At 44.1% G+C, this 23149-nt stretch overlaps 1 protein-coding gene across 1 annotated transcript; it reads left to right on the top strand.

Moving 5' to 3' along the window:
• Positions 1–10: 10 nt before the first annotated feature.
• Positions 11–22944, top strand: acin1b (apoptotic chromatin condensation inducer 1b). Its single transcript, XM_042401258.1, has 17 exons — positions 11–190; positions 1708–1773; positions 1973–2084; positions 2637–2710; positions 3068–4429; positions 4813–4895; positions 10506–10626; positions 15551–15596; positions 16762–16907; positions 17148–17294; positions 17455–17626; positions 17826–17971; positions 19110–19217; positions 19703–19810; positions 20792–21167; positions 21416–21513; positions 21606–22944. Exons 1-17 carry the CDS (start codon positions 56–58, stop codon positions 21939–21941), a joined length of 3636 nt encoding a protein of 1211 aa, XP_042257192.1. The 5' UTR covers positions 11–55; the 3' UTR covers positions 21942–22944.
• The last annotated feature ends 205 nt before the right edge of the window (positions 22945–23149 follow it).

Below are 23149 nucleotides of genomic sequence, written 5' to 3'. Positions count from 1 at the left end.
CCGAGCAGCAGCCGTAGCGACGCTCGTTGGAGTTTACACAAGCGAAGGGAGCAAAATGGCGGACGAAGATATTACGCTTGATGGAAAACCTCTACAATCGCTCCGAGTCGCGGACTTGAAGACCGCTCTGGAGCAAAGAAACCTCCCGAAAAGCGGGCAGAAAAACACACTGATAAAGCGACTAAAAGGGGTAAGTTTTCGCGCATTGTTACGGACGCCTGTGTCGAGTCTGGCTAAGTTTAACAGGAGGCGGGGGGTGGAGGGGGGGCGGTTAACATTAGAGGCCGTTGTAACGGTGTGTGTGTGTGTGTGTGTGGGCTCGGGAAGCGGGAATACATAAACCGCCTGGCACACGTTATTACGCATAAACAACAGTTTCTGTTTTCGGTTATTTGTAGTTGACAGTGCAACGAAACCGCCTAACGACCGAGTTCACACTTGATTCGTAACTAGTTGGTGCACCGTGTTGCACACAGTTGAACTGTGCACCTGTCAAGTCGAGGCCTAAGCTGAGTGTAAGCGAGCGAACAGCCGCACATAGTGTACAGTACATGACCGTGAACGCGCTCACTGTGTGTGTGTGTGTGTGTGTGTGTTGGGGTGACGGGGGCGCGCCTCGTAACGTAAACACAATTTTAATGGCTTCCCCAGCGTGTAATTTATGACTTATGCAATTTAGTGTAAAAGTTGTTGGTTTTTTGGTGTTATTATCGTTGTTTTGGAAGAGACCTTCAGCTCATAAACAATCGTGGGTGTCAGAGCCGTAGCTAGAATTTTAGATAAACTGAGATCATGGGTCTAACATTTGAGTAGACACTCAAAATAAAGCCTACAGATTCTATTTTATCCTTTTATTTACTCAGTTAACTGTTCACTTGTATTGTCTGTATATTTTATTTCAAAAAGTTAAGGTGTAAACACTGTTTCAAAGCCCTCTGCACACTTCCCGGAATACAATCCTTTCGTTATTTCTTTTTTGGACTTTTTATAGTATAAAAATACTACAGATAGCCATTTTTATCACGTGTTAATTGCATTTAATGATATTAGATAGTAAACAGACAAGTGACATGCAACAAAGGTCTATAGCTGGTAATGAACTAGTGACATTGTGATGCATCTTAACTACTTAAATAGCCTAAGTACGACGTTTTTTTTTCTAATGTAGATTGACAGAAAATTAATTGGCAAACATTTTGATAATTGAATAAGTCTAAGATATTTTGTAGGCATGTATCTGAAACATTACCTGAGGTCAGCTTCTCAGTTGTAACAATTTCCTACTTTTTTTTGTCTTATGTGATAGCAAACTGAGTTTCTTTGGGTTTTGGGCTGTTTATCGGACAAAACCAGATATTTGGTCATGTTGGGTTTTGGAAAATTTTGATGGGCATTTTTCACATTTCTTACATAACAATTAATTGAGAAAATATTTGATAGATTAATTGATAATGAAAATAATAAAGCCCTAAATTCTCAGATAAAAAAATACAGAGGATGTTTTCAAAATGTGAGAACCCATATTTATTGTTTAACAGATACGTATGTTTTACAATCAAGTCAGTCATTGAAGTAGCCAATAAAGTAAACAAAACAAATTTAAAGTGAAATTTCAGTATCTGAATTGCAGTTGTTCTACGTCTTTAGTTAGATATGATGTGATGTCATTTATTGATTAAAATAAATCCCATTCCTTGTTCCCTGCAGGCCCTGATGCTGGAAAACCTGCAGAAGTCGTCCTCCTCTCACAGTGGGCTGCAGCCCAACTCTCAGGTACGAGGAGATGGCTTCATTTGGCTTCATTTTTCACATATCTTTTGACAATATACGTCTGGTCATTTTGAGCTCTGTAGAGAAGCACGACTCCTGTCCTGTTTCACCGTTTAGAGTTGCTTCTTTTTGGTTTTGTGGATTTTACAGTACATGGATTTTATATTGTGTTTTTTTTTTTGTGTACTGTTCTGTGTTGTAGATAGGGGAGGAGATGAGCCAGAATAGCTTCATAAAACAGTACCTGGCAAAGCAGCAGGAGCTCCTTCGACAGAGACTTGAGAGAGAGGCCCAGCAAGAGGAGGATGCTGATGGTATAACACGCACATAAACACCACAAGCACAAATCAGATAATAACCAAAGTGTCTGCCACATGAAAGGAAAAAACTGAAAAGTCTTTCTCTCCTACTTTCCCTCTTCTGTATCTCTATCTGTACTCACTTAATTTCAAGTAATTTTGTATGAACATGCTCATTAACGTGTTAACATATTACACCAAGTTTCTATAATATCAAATAACTGTTGCTTATTTCTGGACCTTGAAAAGTTTGGGAATCAAGCATTACAGGAAGAATATAGAAAAAATGACATCATGCACATGTGACATGCAACAGATGTTGACACATTAACCAGCGTCTGTCAGCATACTTCACATTGAACAAAGTTTTCAAAAATGTCAGCTCGCAGGAAAGTTATATTTCAGAGACCAACCTTAACCTTTTTTTTTTTAAAGAAATGGATATATCTCTTCTTAATCGATTCTAAAGTTGCCCTCGTTTAGGAAGCAGTGTGTTTATGTGTCATGATCTTTAATCCTCACATTGGTGCTGACCTTTAACCCCTGCCTTATGTCCCCCTCTAACAGAAAGCCCAGCAGTGCCGGAAGAGGATGAAGACCAGTCGGAGGACAATGAGAGCTCTTCCTATCTCTCTGACAAGGTCAGTATCCTCTAATGAGGAAAACTAAGGACTTCTCCCACAGAATAAAACACACTTCGGCTGCTATGCACTGATCAGATATTTCGATCTCCTTCAATATTCTACTTAAACCACAAAATCCAAGGTGGTTCTTATTACATGACACATGTTTTTTGTAATGTTCATGTGTGTGAACTGTGTTTCTATAGTTCTCATAGTCCTTGAACAGTCATGAAAATTTGAAATACATTTTTCATGCTTGGACATTGAAATGGTAAAAAACAAAAAAACAAGCTAATGAATGAACAGAATGTTTGTCGTCATCTTGAGGGAAGAATGTTTTCTCAAAGACTGACTCAATTTTTTTGTGCCCAGCAGCATCGTCCCAAAATCTCCCAGCCCCCTGTGACCAGGACGGAGGAGAGGGGAGGAGGAGGATCGATGATGGGTCATGGGATGATGGCACATGGGCTTGATGTTGGCCCCGGTCCGACCCCCCACCGCCAAGAGTCTGCTGAGGCTCCAGGAGCTAGGATGCAGCGAGCCACCTTTCATCAAGGTCACAAGGAGCCACCGGCCCCCTCTCCTCCTCGTGCTGTAGCCTCCCTGTCAGTGCGTGTCCTGGGCCAGCCTGACCGCCAGGGGCTGCCCCCTGCCGTGTCCAGAGCCCAGGAGAAGGAGGGCACCGCACCCAGCGAGCCTGGCTCAGCCCACCCTGTCCTCCACCTCAGCCGATCTGCCGGCGTCTTATCAGGAGGTCGTGTCCACGAGGACAGTGATGAAGATGGCGACGGCGATGATGAGAGCGAGGATGACGAGGAGTGGGGGCCTGGGCCTGGGCCTGGTGGGGCACGAAAAGGCAACAGAGTCCCTCCCCAGCCGCAGCAGATGCCCCCTGGTGGCCCATCGGCAGTTGCAAGATCCAAACGCAAGCTTCAGCCTCCGCAGCACATCCCACCACCACAGGTACTCGCGACCCCTATGCAGCTGCGCCACCCCACTCCTCCTCCCTCTCCACCGCCGGACCTGTTCCCCCTCCCCGACACTCCTAAGCAGAGCCCTCCAGACGCAGACAACCAGGAGGGAGAAGACCCTGAAGCCTCACGTGGTCCAAGGGTGGCTGTCCCGCCTTCCATCATGCAGAGGCAAGATTCTGAATCCAGCTCTCGCTCTAGCAGTCCTGAGCCCCCTGTGAAGCGCAGGCCAGGGCCCCTTTCTCTGCTGGTACACAAGATGGAATCAGAGGGTGCTTTCCGTGCAGGCGAGACCGCCTCAGCTGTGACTATGTCAGGAGAGACAGCACAGTCCAGCGCCGGGTCTGTCATCTCTGTCGGAGCCGCCGGTCCCAGTGAGTCTCCACTGCAGATATTGGAGAGGAAGAGGCAACAAGAGAACAAAGAGATGGAGGAAGAGAGGCGACTGGTGGAGAAGAGAGAGAGGGAACGGCAGAAAGAGCAGGAGGAAGAACGAAGGAAAGAGGAGAGAGAGAAGAAACGTTTGGAAGAAGAGAAGGAAAAGGAGAGGAAACGTCTCGAAGAGGAGGAGAGAAGAAAGAAAAGACAGCTGGAGGAGGAGCGGGAGAAGAGACAGCAGGCGGCTAACAAAGAAAGAATGGTTGTAACCGAGGCCCAAGATTCAGGCTCCTCATCAGATTCTGACTCCAAATCAGATTCCTCTTCACGCTCTTCACAATCGTCTTCCTCTGCCGGGGATAAACCCCGCCCTGCCAGGCAGCTGAAGGTCAGTGATCAAGCTGATGTGGGTGTCAGTCATTCACCAAGATCTTTGAACTATAGCGCTTGTAAATGTGATGTTGTGCATTATCATACTCAACTCACACGTCTGGGAGAGCTTGAGTGTGCTTTGTTTCTGGTGCTGTTTTTTTTTTTTTCCATGCTAATGTTGATGCACTAGTGTGTGTGAGTATGAGTAATAATATCAACATCTGTTTTGACAGTATGCAATGTATGTCAGTTTGGTCGGATTCCTTTTCTAAGATTTCTGGCGTGCATTTAAAAGAAAACTTGCCTCCCATGGTTTATACTGACATGGATTTTAAACTAAATCTATTTGGGCATATTGCTGTTTGCCTTTCAATGTGTTTACTTTCAATCATCTCGCAGAACGCTGACCAAGGACGAGAGGCAGATGACGAGAAAAAGACTAAGCTGAGTAAAGGGGCGGAGAAAGAATACCTCACAAAAAGGTCAGTAACAATCGCTTTAAGTACAAATAACCTCTGTGTCCAGTCGAATTAAATCTTCAAATTATTTGTGGCTTCATGGCAGCAAAAAAACCCTTTATTAATATGCACCTGAATGCACCACCTCCTTGCTTTCTGTCTCAGTTCATTACTTTGTGATGTGACACATTTATATGATTTTGTTGATATCATGGATGATTATTATATTTTCTTAAAGCTATGGTCTTAACCCTCCACACTTGGTTTATTATATTAGTAATCTCTTGTACTTCAAAATGTACATGTGGAGCTTTGCACATCTAACTATAAAGAGTCTGTCTGTATGTACAGTATGTATGTATGTCCTTCGCATATCTCCAGAACTGTTCATGCGATCTACTTCACACTTGGCGGGTGTATTGTTGAGGACTCAAGGAGTGCAGTGTCGAGTGTGAAGTTGTTTGGATGAGAAATGTTAAAAATGTCATTAAAAGAACGTATTTAGCAGATCTTAACCTCTCCAATATGGCGGCTGAAAATACCAGTGTAAATACCGGTGCTGCGTTTGTATGCTAACGGATCTTGAGCTCTCTAATATGATGGTCATGCAGATGCATAGCCGCCAACATACAGCAGCCAAAGGAGTCGTCGTCGGTCTGTCTCTCAATTTTCTTGACAACCTTTCTTCCGATTGACTTCACACTTGCCGGGTATATTGCTGAGTACCCAAGGAGCCGGAGTATCGGAGGAGAGCAGAGCCGGAGAGAGGGAGGCTGGAAACTACTGAGATAACACAAGCCTGCCCGAAATGACACACAGTGGCTGATACAGAAAACACATGACAGAAATAAGAATCACACATTCTTATTTAAGGAAAATTAGCCCTCAATGAAACTAATCTCAGTAAAATCTAACTAAAATGAAAGGAGTCTATGTATGTATGTATTTCTGTCCCATCTGACTGACTTCACACTTGGCGGGTGTATTGCTGAGGACCCAAGGAAGTGCAGTGTCGCGTGTGAAGCTGTTGGGATGAGCGGCTCTCGAGAAAGCTGCAAGCAGCAATACTGGAGGCCAAACATTCAGCTTGTTCTGAACAGACACGTCTTGAACGGGCACCGCACTACTGTGTAAAATGTGCATATTTTAAATGCAGTTGTGGTTGACAAAACCCACCAAAACCAGGCTGAAACTTCAAAGAAACATCCATCTTTTCATAGAGCTTGTTTGGCATATGATGACCACTAGACTACTATCAAATGTATACAGTATATAATATTACAACATGTCTGAACAGCTGATGTTTATTTATATCTATCAGCTGTATTAACTTGGATTATTCTAATATGAATTCCTGCTAAACTGTAGTTTGTTGCTTCAGTTGTGACCTTTTCATTGAACCTGTTAAAATGCATATACTCACATGGCTGCACGCTATAGCTTGGACAAAACTGATTGATCACAGTAATCAGATGTATATCTGGAGGATCATTTGACATCATGCAAAGACATAAGACATGTCTGCTGCATTGAGTAATACTGGTCACGGAACTGACATCATACTTCCATTTGCTCTTGAGCTTTGAATCGGTTGTAAACACATCCAAGTACTTTCTCAGTCAGCGCTCCTAATAATAGCAGGTTGTATTTCTTGTCAGGCGTTTGATGCGGCAGCCCCACAACCAGCGTGGCTGCTGCTGGGCTTTTCTCTTGAGGAAAAAGGGTCCTTATCCGCCTTGCCCCCCTTGCCTTATTTTATGTAATTTCCCCTCATCGCTGGTAGCTGTCCGCGCTTTAGCTTTGTCACCATTATTGTCGTTTAATAGAGCTTTAATGTTGGAAATCCCTAACCGGAAGGTAGTTTCCCTCACTCTGGCTGACTTGACACTGGTCTCGCTAGCCAACATGGCCGCCATGCATGCATTGCATCCCTGATAGCGACGCAGTGATCAGCTAACCAGCAGCAAGATCAACCGCGGCCGGATTTTTTTTTTTTAAAAGTCGCGTCCCGGATTTCCACCCTCGCCTGACCGGAATAACCTCCAGCGATAGACGGTTACTCTCCATCCGCGGGGGTCTCCTCCGTCTCAAGGCCGGTCACAATGCTGTCCGAAGGCAACAAAAACGGGTAAGAGTGAGCCAGAGGGCGACACTAGGCTTCAGGGTTGGTGCATGTACTTTCACACCCCTGATCCAGAAAGCAACGGGGATACATCAGCCGGTGTGAGACTATCTTTACGCACCGTGAGGCCGGCTGTACATCACGCTCCCTCAACCCGTTAAATAGCATGTCACCGGTTCATATATTGGCCTGGATATGTTACATGTGAGGAGGACCTGGGGTGGGGACCGCGGTGAGAGTCTTTTGTTGGGTGAAGATTTTTTTGGGGAGGGGGGGTTGAGGGGGAAGGGGGTCTCCCTGCTTTGATAAGTGCTCAAAATAGCTTTACATTGGAGGAATACACTGATGAATAAATAATAAGCTCAGGTTTAATGGTATACTAGCGTAAATCATGCAGGCAGTGATTTCTCCCCCCTCCTCTGTCTTTCCTTTTGACCTTAACATATTATGTCATGGGATTATTAATCCCTATTTTAATTTATAATAGAATTTTACCACCTCCTTAATTCAAAATCAGGACATCAATCAATTTGTTGTCTTGAAATCTGACCATACTGTGCGTGCATCCCGTTGGCCGGCCCACTGAACACTGTATTTGTATTTTTGGGTTTGTGTGGCTGTAGCTGTTAATGATCTCACTGTTGTCAAGGGAGATCATTAAAGCAGACATCTGTTAGCTGTACAGTCAGTGTGAGTGGGCCCTTATGGTGTGATATAATTCTCCCAGCTGGCACCAGCACTCACACTCTCGTCCCTTGAGAGCTGGCTACATGTCTGATTTGATCAGCGACGGCGCTTTCGGTCTGTTTTTATGTGGCCAGTTTGTTGATTAAGACATGATTTGTGTATTTCTGTTGATGCGAATGCAAATTGGTGCCTGGGGTCATATTAAACTTCTGGTCACTTTTGTCAGATTTTCTGCATTCTGCATTTTACAGATTTTGATAATCTTCCTCAGGCTCAAGCTGTACTTCAGCCTCATTCCAGCCTAATCGTATCAATACAAAGTTTTGAAATGTAGAGTAAGTTAGCTTCAATATACAGGCACGGACACACAGTTATTCACTCTCTCTTTCTCTCTCAGTGATTATTACATCACCTTGGCCTGGCCTTTCCTCCTCTCCTGATCCTAAGGGGTTATATTTCTAGTTGACATCTGTCTCGCTTTATAGCCTGTGCTGGTGCTCCTACGGCCTTGCCTACGAGCCAGCCCCGCACACACACACACACACAATAGATATTGACATCCACACCTAGGCCAAATGAGGAGAATCAGAGTGGTGTGGAGGAGGGGTAAATACTGTCCTCCTGCCTACACTCCTGCCAGTGACTAATCTCCAGAGAAAGAGGTTGAACTGGCTCTCCTAACCCTCTGGGTAGATTTCAGTAGTACAGAGACTAACGTTACAGACCCTCATTCTTTAAGACGCTGCAGAGCTTTTCCACTGGCCGAGTTACATGTCATGGAGAAAGATAAAAGCTGAGGTTTGGCTGTCTGAGCTGGCGAGTAGGACCACGTGAGTAATTATCAGCAAGATGAGGAGATATTTTTTTACAGTTACTTTGCTTGAAAGAAAGGGGAGCGTTTGGCTTTGATTAACTAGGTTCATAACAAATGTGTGCGTCATGTTTGAAGTGACTTTGATATTTTGTAGTAAAATCAGTGTTTTAGCCAGAAAGATACTTCTGAGGGTCCAATTGGCCGCCTACCACATTAATCTTGGAGTCGGTGCTCTGTCTGGTCGGTCAGTAATTAACAATAACCTAGAGAGTGTCATATGGACTACTACATATGTAGCTCGGTGAATATTGCCGCTACAAACATGAAATTTTATGCAACAACTGATGAAACAGTTACCACTGAACCAGAGATATAAAACATGCCGTAGAGATGAGTATAGTTTCTTTTGATGCTTTGTGGACATGAAAGTATTTTTAAATGTATTATTCATGTCCGTTTCCTTTCAAATGCTAATTACGGAGCGCAATCTAATAAAGCACGTAATGGATCAAACAGTAGAGGCGAAGGTGCAACGTGATGGAGAGAGAGAGAGAGAGAGAGAGAGGGATGCTAGAGGATGTGATTCAACCACCTACAGGGTGCTGCCTCGGTGTCTGTGTCATCACACTGGAGGCAGCGGAGGAGGGTTTTGATAGTGCAGGTAGAGGAAGTTGGGATGTAGCTAAAAATATAATGATGGTTTTTTCTTGGTTTTATTTTGTCTAAGATAACAAAGATAAAAATCAACTAAAAGCTCATCTGAAGAAACATTTGGCTGTGTGAGGTCTGACTCATAGTAACTACAAAGCAATGACCATCATTGGCTGAATTAGATTTGGGTTGTTTTTTTTCTTCTCTTCTTCAATAATGACCCAGCAGGCATCAGACGAAGACCACACACACACACACACACACACACACACACACTGAGTCAGCTGTGAGTGTGTTTCTTGGTCTGTGAGTTCGTTTGAGGAGTGTTTGTGACCCTGGGTGTCAGTTAGCTGGTGAGTTATTTATAGCAGGAGTGACCCAGATCAGTGGCCTCCAGCACCCTTCCTCTGACTCCTGCAGTGTTTTCCTCTGTCTTGTCCTACGCATCGTTTTGTCTGCTCCTCTCAGGCCAACCTTCACATTGGCCCGTCTAGAGCCGAGCATGGAGGCGGCGTCTGGATTGTCTTCAATTAAGGCTGCAGCTAAGGATTATCTTCATCACAGATTAATTGATTTATGTTTTTGATTAATCGCTTGGTCCGCAACATGTCAAATAACGGTCAATAATGCCCATTACATATGCTAAAGCTACACGTCAAATTGTTTGACCAACACTCCAAAGCCTAAAGATATTCAGTTTATTATCATAAGACAGAGAAAAGCAGCAAATCCTTACAATTTAGAAACTGGAACTAGGTTGTTTTTGGTACTTTTGCTGGAAAAATTACTTGAATAAATTATAAAAAGATTATTTTTCTGATCAGTAGTTTGGAGTTCGACTTATTCACACTATATTGTCATCGATCCAGCAGCCACGAATGAGGTAAAAACTTTATTCTCTTGACTTAAATGTTCTAAAATACCAAATAACTTTGGACTTTGGATAAAAGGACAATTAACAATTAACTGATATTGTCAGATATACATTTTAACCTGAGAAAAATGTTAAAAACAGAAGAAAATCAGAAAGGAAAGTCATGATACTGGGAGGTTTTTCTGTTCACCTGCTTGTCATCACAGCAGTCCACTCAGATGTAGTCGGGTATCTGCTTTTGGCAGCATACACGTAAGGTGCTGCCAGGCCTTTAACATCATAGTAATTGAGTATGATGATGGTCATTATCAGGGCCTTCTAAAACAAGGAGCTTTCATGTGTTTAAATTAAATTTAAATACAATCCTAAAAAAAAAATCATATAATTGTGTTTTAGCACAAGAACAGCCCACTACCGAGTCTGCTATCGGATGAATTTTTCTTCTCCCACTCATCCTTCCGCCCTCACCCCACCCGTCTCCTGCAGGGAGGTGTCAGAGCCCAGCGCAGCCGCCGTGACCGAGGTGGAACCAGACCAGGAGAGCTCCATGGCCCAGCAGCCGGCCTCCGGGGCTGAGCCAGACAACAACGATGGTCGCCTGGAGGAGGTAAGGTCACTGAGAGGGTGGGGGCTGCCTGGGTCTTTGCTCTGTCTCCCACTAACCTGCATCCTCATTCACATATAAGCATGTTTAGATGGCAGCATAAGTTGAGAGAGTCACTCAAAACCAACACAACCCCAACGTTTTAATGAGTCACTGGAGCCTTTGGAACCTGCAGAGACAGGCTTTTGATTATTATATCCTCTTAAATGCTCAACACATCACTCAATTGGACGTTTTTTACAAATGTTCATAGATGAACAAAACAGGGGTTGAGTTGGAGTTGGGTCCTGGGGTAAATGGGAATGAACTAATCCCTTCCATCTGTGTTTAATGCAACTAATAACTCATAATTAACTTGTTAACTTAGATGATCTCTCACACACCCTTTATCTGTCTGGGCCCTGCAGAGGGATGTTAAGTGCTGATGCTGCTAGAGTGTAAGAGGGGGATGGTTGATAGTATGTTAAGTTAGACATTCGTGCTTCTTATATTTCTGTTCTCATCTGTGTGTTGGGGAGGGAGGGAGAAGGTAAAAAATGTCAGCGCCCTGACACACCAAGACGACAGCTAACCATCAGGTGCCATCGGGCCGTTGTTAAAAGCATATTTGTCTGACTCGGCCTTTGATTTTGATCTCACCACTGACTATTTATGTCTTTAGGTCTTCCGTTTTGATCCACTAGCTGCTAGCCTACATCGCTGTTTCATCAGTGACTTCTATTACGTGACCGGATGCGAGTTGAGGGGTGAAAGGTTGTCGTGGGCATTCAAATGAAACAGTTCATGGCGACTAATATGGCTTGATAAGATTCAGCTGGTTTAGATGTTTTTAAAAGACTAATTTCACCTGCTGCCCGCCTGTATTTTATTCATTTATGCCCGTACCTGTGAATTAATACAAATAATATCTTTAATCTGTTACGCATACTTTTTGCAGCTTACCTGCAGGTACCAGACCAGGTGCTTGCTGTAATTTACTGTGGCATGAAAATAATCATCTAGATTTTGTTGTTTCTCCACCATCTTTTGTTGGATTACGACTACTTACCTTGTTATCCATCACACAGGCACATATGACACACGCATGTCAACATTAAGGTGTAGTCTTTGCATCGAGTCCAGCTGAAAGTTATTAGTCGAAGACATCGGTTGGTTCTTTTGAATTCAGCTTGGTGTGTCAGGTTGACGAGACTCATCATATCCCGAACTGCGTTTAATGATATAACGAGCAGTTTCTTTTTATTTAATCAAAATTTTATTACATGCTTATTCATATTTAATACATAATTCATCAGAGAATTCCTGCTAGAGTTCTTCATGAAGCTGCTGTTTGTTCAAACGCAGCATCGCAATTTACTGCTGTTGAAACAAGCTGAAGAGCAGCATCAGAAGATTCTCACATGCACACATTAAACTACGTTATAGGGCTTTGAGCTCTGGACTTTCTTATCTAGAGAAGCGTAATTAGATTTACTGGTGAGCTTCTGTGCTACTGAAGTTATTGCCAGCATGTGTCTTTCTTTACAGTGTATGTATGCGTGTGTGTGTTTTGTGGGTTTTGTTTCCTCTCTGGGTTTGCATGAGTAATGGACCCTGACAGTGTGTGTAGAGATGCATCAGGGCTTGTTTCTGCTGTTTCTTTCACCCTGTTTTCATTCTCTCTGCTCTCTGGCTTGCTCCTTTTTACACTGCGTCTCTCTCTGTCTCTCTCTCTCTTTCATTCACTCTCTCTCTCTCTCGCTGTCTCTCTTCCCCTCTTTGTCCCCTCAATTTCCATCTTTTGCCTTTGTATCCCATCATGAAACGCTTCTCTCTCACTATATATATTTATGGTGTGACTGCTGTTTAAAACCCCATTGATTGCTTTGTTATGAAGGTGCCCATGCCTCTTCCATTGCCCCTAATGGTACCTGCTGCGTACTACTACTACCACCACCACCAACACCAACACCTCCTCCACTCCTCCTCCTACTCCTCCTACAACTCCTGTCCCGCTATGCCCAAGTGCGTCGCTGGTACCTGAATTAGGCCCAGAGTCTGCAACCCCATGGCACTGAGTAAAGCCCGAGCCTGCAAGGCCTCCCCCTTGTAGCCCTCCAGTGACACGCTGAGCCAGCAGGAACTGGAGCTCGCATCCTACCACCACCACCACCACCACCACCACCGACAGCAGCGGCAGCCATGGTAACTGCAGCAGCACACAGTTGTCATGGTAACCCAGCCTCAGGGGTTGGAAGCCTGCTCGCTGATCTGAACCGGACTGGACTGTAGTGTACTGTACTGTGTGTGGTGGTGATGATGATGAATGATGGGGGTAAGAGAAGGGGAGGGCGTGCGACTCTCTCTATCGCCTCCCCTCTCGGCGCCTTTCCCATCTGCCATTTTGAGGATGAGCACAGTCTTCAAGTGTCGTCCTCCAACCTCCAACAGCCAGATGCAACTTCTTCACTCAGAGAAAAGACAAAAACTCCTCAGCAGCTCATGAGATTCACGTTTACCTCCAATCCCACACTGCCCTCTGCTTGTGGGGCGGAGTAATGACCTTGAACTGAGGACAACTGCAGTAACCCATATAGTGATCAGGGCTCGAGCAAGATCACTGTTGGGTTTTTAAGCTTTGAAACACACTCCAACGGAGCAACTGGGGCTTTTTTAAAATACAAAGCTTTGTGGACATGTGTGAGATTATGATGTGGACTTTCACTCAGACTTTCAAACATCTGGAACGCTATTATAGGTCATTGCCTCATGGACAAGCTGCTCAGCTTTTTGAAAAGGACTTCCATTAATCAGCTGTGCAAGTCAAATCTTACACTATTCTGTCAAAGCTGTTATTCACAAGAGAAACTGTTCCCCTGAACTCTGCACCAGTTCCACTGTAACAGAGACTTTTAAAGGACATACCGCCATGGACATTTAATCCGACACACATTTACGCATCGTGAGTTTCTGTGGGTGCACGGTGACTTTCAGCATTCATGCTTGGGCCAAGAGAGCTGGATTTACTCAGCAAATCATCGCCTCCCTTTCCCTTGCGGTCACACTGTCACTGAACTCGAGTGTGACTCGGTGGATGTTTCACCAGGAGGTCATGATATTCTGCGTCTGCTCTGGATCTGGCAGATCGACAACTGCAGTTGTTGCCGCTGTTTGTTTATTTCTACAACCAGCTCTTTGCTACACCCACAACTTGGCCCTTTCATCTCGTATGTGAGTGCGGAGGCATTCCTGCCAGAGAATATACTCAAGATGATGCCCATCAGTCATCTCATCTGAACGATTTCCCTGGATTGTAATTTTAACGAAAACACAAATGCCTTTGGATTACTTTTTTCCACCTTCATTGCCATTGAAAGACGACAGACTGCTATTTTTCCCTTTGCCCTGAATCTGCAAAAGAGTCTCAAGAATTTGTTTGGCAAATGTTCGGCTATGGAAGCCTCATGAACTGCTAAATACGGGACCACAAATATCTCGGACAACGAACAAAGACCTCCCAGGACAAGCTGTTGTCATCATTGTGACATTTCAAGCGTCACAAAGGCTTTCAGGACAGTATACTGGAGAACAAGGACAATTTTATCAAAGACAGTCGATCCTAACATCACAAAAATGGATTTTTTTACTCATCAGTTATACTTCACAGATCAAGGACTTTACCAAAGTTTACTTCACCCCCGACCCCTGTCACAATCCATCACAAGGCAATTTTGAAAGTCTTTGCTCCCCAAAAAGACTGAAATGAGACTCTGTGTCGATCAAGAAAAGTCCAACCCCAACCCCCCCTTCAAGAAAAAAGTCCAATCCAGTGATCAGTTCCTGTCTGCTGGCTAATCTGCACACTCAAAACGAGCCCTGCCCTCACTCCTCTGCCTTCTCTGATTGGATCCTTGTTGCCTAGATACAGTACACACTGTCGTGCGGTTGGGCCATAGTCGAGCCAGTAAGGAATCAGGTGTCAAATGGTACCAGGAAATGACTTGTCATTATTCCTCTCTTTAAAATGTATAAATTTTTAAAGGAATAGTTGTAAAAAAAAATTTAAAAAAATCCCCAAATCTTGTTTGGGTCATAAATACGAGGAATTAACTACTTCCTCTTTGTAATTTACTGCAAAGTTTTGAACTGTACTGCAGTTTCAATTTGACATGAAGTCAAGATGGCGGTGCTCATCATACATTTTAACACTGTGCTTTAATATCGCAAATCTCAAAGACAAATTTCAACTGCAGTACCGATACTCGTTCTGACTGATCTTTGGGTTTTCAGCACTCGGTTTTCCACCTCTGCTCCACAGAACTCATCAGGCACATACAAAATCCAACACTTGACTCAACTACACACCGTTTTATTTACGCTAAATCATCACCGAAATGTGCAAAACGCCAGAACTACCAAGGATAAATGCGCTAGTATAACAACATTTGTATGTCTCAGTGTTGTAAAGTTGACACCATCCACTCGTACACTCTGCAAGTCTCCTTTTCCTGCTCAGACTCTCTGATGGATACCAGCTTCTAATAACATACCACATTAAGATATGACCCAGTTAGAGTTTCACACAGACCTACTCTTGTCCTAATGCACATCCTGTACTGCTTTGTCCTCAGAGTCTCACATGCACACACACATACACACAAAAGAGTAGCTTAATGATTTATCTCAGTGTCTTTTGAGCAGAGGTGGAAGGCGGAAATGTGTCTGGAGTCTCTCTGTATCGACCAAGAACTCTCTCCTTAATGTGGTACAATTGGAGCCTCCAGGCCTCTGTTACTTTACCCCCCCCTCGCCCCCCCACCCCTCCCTCCACTGTTCCTGTTTCACCTCCTCTCTGTTGTTGCCTGTTTGGGTCTGGACTCTTGGTTCTCATGTCGCCCCGCACCCCTGGGGTTCTGTATGTTCTCTGTCTGTCTCTCTCTTCTTCCAGAGCACCACTCCTAAGGCTTTCGCTGCTCGCAAGATATCGTTGACCAGTAAGTATACCAGTTCCGTGTTTTCTCGACTCCTGGATCTTTCATCCTACTGGAAGACTTAAAAAAGGAAAATGCTCGACTTTAGCATTTAAAACCCATGTGCGGATTATATTTATGTAGCTGTAAATTAATGTTTTTGACTCAAAACTGGCTGAAAATTGTAAAAGAATCGATAAAAATTCACAGTAGTGACTTTATGTGAGCGCAGGAACGTGAGAGCCATATGACTGAGTTCAGGTTACAGTGCAGTTAATTTTATATGACCTCCACAAGCAGAGCCTAACAATAAATATATAACTCTTTAATTTAGGATGAAATGGTTTGTTTTAGAATATTTGGTTTTCTCACATTTAATATCTGGAAGACAAATCGTTTAGGATCTTGCCAACTGTAGTGATCACGTCTAAACTTTGTTTTTTGGAGAATTTTACTCTCTTTTGTCAGCGGTACATATTTATGTGAGTGGCGAGAGTAAGAAAGAGTAAATTCTGTGCAATAAAATCTCGTAAGGAAAAGCTACAATACATGTTGTATTGTAATAAGTGACCTGCTTCATGGTGCTGGTTTATCTCTACCTGCTGGTGACTTCTCAGAGGAAAACTGCAGTAGATTTGACAGGAGTCACAGCCGACTGTGGCAGATACGTAAATTAAATCACTTTACATGGTCAGCAATGTTGATTTTGAAAAAACGAAACAGAAGCGTTATCCTCTCATATTGAAGTACTTGAGTAGTGTTGTGGAGACTCTGTCGTTCACAAGTGATTCTCTAAATAAAACATTCGTTCGGCTCAAGCACATTTTTAAAAAATCACCAAGCTACAATATTTCCTGACATGTTTGTGTGCAAACTGCTACGAGGACCCTGTCCATACTTCAAACTTCAGAAAAATATTGTTTTAAATAAACTGATATTGTAATGTAGTCGCTGAAAGTTATTTGATCTCTTAATTCCATTTAATAACTCCTGTAAACTTAAATTAGTCATTGTTACCTTTGGCGAAACTATTTGGCTTAAATATTAAAGCAATTATTTTTGCATGTGGTTATGATCATGCAGCGACTTGCCGCTAAAGTTCTGTTCATCTGAGAACAAGTCATTCATTTGGGAATGTATTTTTTTTATTTTTTACCCTTCTGAATTAATTTTTTTGCCTCCTCTGCAGGCAGCAAGACGTCTCCAGCCGCCACAGAAGGAGGAGCAGGAGAGCCCGATACAGGGACCGCAGCAGGGAGGAAGAGGCGGTGGGGCTCCAGCACGGCAGTCACTGCTAAGAAACCATCCATCAGCATCACTACCGACTCACTGAAGGTACTGACACAGCACAGAGACCAGGACCAGGTGTCTAATGAGTGCCAGGAGGTTTTCATTAAGGCTGATATTTTAGTCTAACCTCTGACATAAATTGCAAAATGACTGATGAAAAGTCGTTTGTCTGCCTTTCCTTTTCATCCCTCCCATCATTGTTTTTTAACCTCTCTTTGTCCTTCTCTTTTCTTTGCCTCCATCCTTTTCCTGTTTGTGTGTCTGTGTTCTCCTCTTGTCCTCCAGTCTTTGATCCCAGACATCAAAGTAAGCCAGGAGGCAGTGGTGGAGCTGCACCCAGAGGAGCTGCAACTGTCTGGGGATGAGGAGAACCTGGACCCCAGCCGGGGCGACCAGGACAAGGGCCTCAAGATCCGACGCACAGTCACACAGGTGAGGAGAAGCGTATCAGTGCGGCTAGCTTGTCGTTATAAAAAGGGAAGTAAAGGAATGTTTTTAACGCGGGCACTAAGAGAGGTTTCTTTTATGATTGATGCCTGATTTGAAGAACTAAGTTCACACTGTTGTTTTTCTACCTGTTGTTCCTCCTCAGGTGGTGCCAGGCGACAGCCAGGAGAACGGACAGACAAATGAAGAGGAGGAAGTGGAGAAAATGGAGAGAGAAAAACAACGCAGGACTTCCAAAGACAAAAGGAAGAACAGTCTTTCAGAGGAAGCCTCAGAAACACAGACATCTGTCAAGCTCGACGGAGAGGCGAAGAAAGGTAAACTGCCTCCTTGAAAAGTTTGCAGGTTTTAATTTAATTTAATAATTTTAATTTGTCAGTTACAGATCTATTCACTGCTTTTTCTTCCAGTCGTGCCTCTGGCAGCGCTTCATCTTTCCCTCTGTTCTTAATTACATACACGCCTATTTTTTCACCTTTTCCCCCACAATTTTTTTTTTTTTTTATCTCCCCCCAGTTACCCCCAGCGACAGTCTGGTACGTCGCTCAATCAGTCAGCAGAAGTCCGGCGTGTCCGTCACCATCGACGACCCCGTCCGCACAACCAGGCAGCCCTCGCCACCTCGTGGCAAAGTCTCAAATATCATCCATGTGACCAATCTGGTGGGTTTTTAACTCATCGTAAACGCATTACAAAGCATAAAATACAGTGAAAAAATTGTTTTTCTTCTGTGTCTGTGGAAGTTCTGTCTTGTCAAAATTAACTCACTTGCTACAGTTTGCAGAGAAGATTAAAAAATACTTCTTATATTCCTTGTTTTTTGGTCAAATTATATCCATAAACTTTCCCCACAGACTAGTATGTGAGACAAAAATGGCTCAAGAGAAAAATCCTGTGTTTCTAAATGTACCATATGAGTGTTTTCATGAATGAGGCACATTGTGTCGATGCCAGTGGTAACCACATCACCATCATACCCATAATTAGAGTCAGGAACTCTTAACCAGGTATTACAGCCGTAGACAAGCAGCACCTTAAGTCGGGGGAACACTGCATGACTAAACAGACTGTGACAAGACGAGACATTACACATTTAATGACTAGCATTTGCTGATTTTTTTTTTTTTTTTTTTTTAACTTGCGTCATAGGGGAAAGACTCAAAATTAGACACGGATCAAAGAGAACCAAATATCCATTGCCACTCAGCCACACTTCAGCAGCACCGATTCCAAACATACAAGACTAAAAGTATAAAGCTGTGAGGTCGTAGCGCTCATTAACACTTTGTTTACCAGAAAACAAAACTGATGAATCGGACAGATTTAAAATGTAGGAACAACTTTGCTGTTCTTTGATGCTTTCTTCCAGTTGGGGGGGGGGAATGTGAGTTTTGGCCTGAGGGTGGCACCAGAGTGAAGACCATGTAGTTACCTAAATTAAAAGGGTTTATCTTCCATATTGTGACCTTTTAGGATTCTTGTTGGATTCTGTTTGACATACAGTAGCATCAATCTGATGAAGTACAACTGAAACCATTGTGAAGTTAGTCATTAGTTTTTTAGAAGTCTTGTGTCATGAAGTGTTGGATAATGAGAGAATATGAGAGTCATTCAGATTGAAGTTGTAAAAACTTGTTCATCAGGGAGATTTTAGATATGAGTCATAAAACTTAAATACATTTGAAATAACCATCTTTGTCCTGCACGTACTCAGGAAGGAAGGGATGAATTTTCCATGAACATCCGCTCCACTCTGACCCCCCTTCTGTTGACCCCTGACGGTTCTGTCTCGTCCCACAGGTACGACCCTTCACGCTGGGACAGCTCAAAGAGCTGCTGAACCAGACGGGCAGTGTGGTGGAAGATGGCTTCTGGATTGATAAGATCAAGTCTCACTGCTTCGTCACAGTGAGTACCAACGCACGAATCCCTTTATATTGTGTATAAGGTGTGACGCCTCATTTCCACCAAGAATTGAGCAACTTTTTGATCCACAGTTGCATGTTTCGAACTGTTTTTATGATCACTGTTTGGTGTTATAAGTATGTTAGAATAGGCTCAGGCCTGAGCCCCAAGGGTCTGAATGTAGGCGTATTGTGAGAGGTGGACTTTTCCATTAGAGCTTGTTTCCTGCTCTTCTGCTGGAACATGCTCCTGAAAGTTTATATCAAAACCTCAAAATAATATTGTTGTAGGAAGACATGTTTGAGTTCAGACATGAATAGAAGCATTCTCGTCATTGTCACTGCTTCGATCTGTGCCTGCAACAGTCCGTTTTTAAAGGACAGTTTCCGTCCTTATTCACTCACATACTTTAACAAAATGTCGGTTAAGATTTGAATACAATTTACAATCAGTCTGATAACCCCATTAATCTTCTCTTCTCTTTGTAGTACGCTACAACAGAGGAGGCGGTGGCCACCAGAGCGGCCCTCCATGGAGTGAAATGGCCTCAGAGCAATCCCAAGGTCCTCAGCGTGGACTTCTGTGAACAGGATGAGGTAAAATGCCAAAATACACTCACTGAAACCTGAATTATATTACAATAGATGGTGGAGAGGATATTCCAGCTAATGCTACTCTGATGCTACTCTTCAGTTAAGTAGTTGTACTATCACTATGCTCTACCACGTTAAGAACAAGAACCCGGCTGCCATGTCCGAGGACGGCTCACATTCGCAGCCAAAGATCACGTCGCTGCTAGCCGGGGGGAGAAAGTGTGATGCATGCCGGTCCGAGGCTATCAGTCAGACGGATATGCTGCCAGTCATTGTGGTAGAGGGCGGGGGATAGCCATCGAGAGCTACTGTGACTAAACACGTTGAAAACACTTTGAGGTGAAGAAAGATGAGCTAAAAGTTAAAGCTAGAAGCTAGCTCTGACAACCGACTGCTGGACAGCTCTCACAAGTGAAAAGCTACATCACAACTTTGCTTAAAAATTAACTTGTTAGTTATCGGTTAACGGGCATCAGTCTGTCACAAGCAAAATGAACTGAAACCGACATCCCTTGTATGATGCAAAAGTGTGTATGTTGTCCTCTTTTCTATCGCTCTACTGTTTGTTTTAGATACACCAGGTTATTTGTGGGTTGTCACCTCTTAAAGTGAATAAATACCCTCATACATACAGGCATGCACTCAAATCGTAGGCAGCTGGTGTTACTCAAAGTAAAAGGCTTGGGGGAATTAAATATTAACAGGTTTATTTTTGAAACAATTTCAGATGAGCAACTACATACTAAGTTCTAAGTGATCCGAGGATTTTTTTGTCACAACATCCACCATGTTGTGTAGTGACAGGCCTTTCACAACTGTTATTTTTGCATTAGATTTTTCTGTGTATAGTGTCTCTGTTAACAGATGATAATCATTTGACTATTGAAGTTTTCTAAATGAGTTCACTTTAAAGTTCATCACACACCACCACCTTAAACATTTCTGGTATTTGTCAACTCATTTCTATTCTTCTTTTTCCTGCAGCTTGACTTTCACAAAGGTATCCTGAAGCCAGACAAGGAGGAGGACCACGTCCCCCAGCCAGGTGCTCCCCAGAACCGGCTACCCCCTCTCATGCCCGAACGGGACAGAGACAGAGAGCGTGAGCGGGACAGAGTCGGAGACAGGGAGCGAGACCGGGAGCGAGAGCGAGGCGTGGTAGGAGTGCGCGATCTGTGGGCGGAGCGCGAGAGAGAGATGGAGCGCCGCGAACGCACCCGCGGAGAGCGGGAATGGGACCGGGATAAGGTCAGGGAATTCGCAAGACCCGGTGAGGAAGACCGACGCTCTCGATCCAGAGACAGAGAGCGGAGGAGGAGGGAGAGGGCCAAGAGCAAGGAGAGGAAGACTGATAAGAAGGGTAAGATGTCGCGCTGTGAGGGGATAATACACGCATACAAAACTGCACACTACAAGCTTTTGTTAGTCTCTCATGGTCATCGATCACTGAAGTATCTATAAGATGTTTTTTAATAGCCTGGAAAACTGTCAGAACTACACAAAATTAGAGGTTTAAACATGTCTGTAGTCTTCATCAGTGAGTTATTTTGTCATTAAGTGTTTTTTTTACGTCTTAATGAAACATAAAATGTGTTTTCTCACTAACAGAGAAGGGAGATGAACCTCCAGCGAAACTGCTAGACGACTTGTTCCTGAAGACCAAAGCAGCTCCGTGTATATACTGGCTTCCCCTCACCGAGGAGCAGGTTGGTGCTTCACCGTCTCATTGAGTTTGGTCTCGTCGGTTTAAACTTCGCGTATCTCTCGTGACTAAATCTTTGCTTTTTTCCTCCACCAGGCTGCTCAGAGGGTTTTGGACCGCACAGAGCGGCAAAAGGAACGCGAGCGAAGGCGCAAGGAGCAGCAAGAAGAGGAGAAAAAGCGCGAAGAGGAGAAGAAGGAGAGGTTGAAGACCAGGGAGAAGGAAGGAGGAGTGACAGCGAGCGGCGGCGGAGGAGGAGGAGGAGGAGGAGCCGGGCGAGGAGCCGACGGAGACCGAGAGAGGGACCGCGGCCGAGACCGAGAGGGAGACAAGAGGAGGGACAGCGGCCACCGGCCCAGACGACCCTCGGCAGGCACTGGCAGCGGACGGCGGTCTCGTAGCCGTAGCAACCCCAGAGACAGACGCCGTTGAGGGGCCGAGCGGCCGTAGGGAAAGCTGCAGAGCGAAAGAAAGAGAGAGAGAGAGAGAGAGAGAGAGGGACGCTGTGTAGCGGAGGACACGGCAGACAGGAAGTCTCCACTCGGCGATGCATTTCTCACGCCTCACAGTCAGGACTTGTGTCTGCTCCTCGCTGCCCGCCCCACTGTGCTTTAATTCGTCCACTTTGATGCCAGCGTTGTCTTCCACACACTTCTGCCATTTCTCCCCCCCCCCCTCGCCCGCTCCCGCCGCCTCTCAACACCACTGCGTCCATGTCGATTTACACAGAAAATGTTAATTATTTTGTTAATGACGGTTCATCTAGCTTCAACCCTCCTCCTCCTCCTCCTCCTCCCCCCGACTCTCCTGTTCTCTCTCTGTCTTCCAGAAGTACCATTCAGCCCCCTCTAGAGAGCAGCGTTCCTCCTCGTCTCTGTGCAATCGCTGTTAATTCTCCTCCGTTGAAGAAAAGAAGCAGAGAGGGCGGTGGTTTTTTTGGCTCGCCTCAGCATTTTGTCCCACTGAGGTTTGGGAGCCCGCCTCTTTATTTTAGTTCTGCGGGTGCACAGTTCCTTCCTCCTCAGAGCCCTGTAATAAAACCAGTCCAAAATAGATCCCTGACCTTCAAATATTTTCTAGGATCAGTTTTAGTGTTCCACTCTTCAGCACTAGGAATTTTTTTATATACTACTAAATTTACAGATCATCTCTGTCAAAGTGAGGAAAGTGATTTTTTTTGTGTGTGTGTTTTTTTGTTGAAATTTTACGAATCATGTTCATTTTTTTTTTTTTTCCAGCCTTGGAGGGTGTTTGTTTGTGTGAGTTAATAAACCTTCATCCTCTCCTCTCGCACACAAAGGATGCAACTGGTACCGAAGTCTCAACACTGTTAACCTAGAAAAAAAGCGTGCGATAGGAAAGAGACGTGATGTTACATGTTGCGGCGATGCGGGACACGTGCACATGCCTGAGTTTGTCTTTAGCCAGATGAGAAGTGAAGGATATGCAATTCTCATCAAAGCGGAGGTTTATTACGTAATAGATTCGGGAAGCTGATCTTCCCCGCACCGGTCTCCATTTGGAAACGCCTCCTCTGACCTGTCAATCATATATAAAATATATATTTAAGAGGAGGTAAAATGAAAGTTTATCCTGTAATAGAGTAATAGTTACACTTTTAATATTTTTAATTTTATGTT

The sequence above is a fragment of the Thunnus maccoyii genome, chromosome 22 (assembly GCF_910596095.1).
Source record: "Thunnus maccoyii chromosome 22, fThuMac1.1, whole genome shotgun sequence".
Classification (NCBI taxonomy): Eukaryota; Metazoa; Chordata; class Actinopteri; order Scombriformes; family Scombridae; genus Thunnus; species Thunnus maccoyii.
This window is presented reverse-complemented; position numbering and strand designations above follow the sequence as displayed.

Bases quoted from the DNA above. Each gene is read 5' to 3' on its own strand.
- acin1b (XM_042401258.1), top strand. From the start codon at position 56: ATGGCGGACGAAGATATTACGCTTGATGGAAAACCTCTACAATCGCTC. The intron at 2,085-2,636 runs GTATAACACGCA...CCCCTCTAACAG, and splicing joins GCAAGAGGAGGATGCTGATG to AAAGCCCAGCAGTGCCGGAA. The intron at 19,218-19,702 runs GTGAGTACCAAC...TTCTCTTTGTAG, and splicing joins AGTCTCACTGCTTCGTCACA to TACGCTACAACAGAGGAGGC.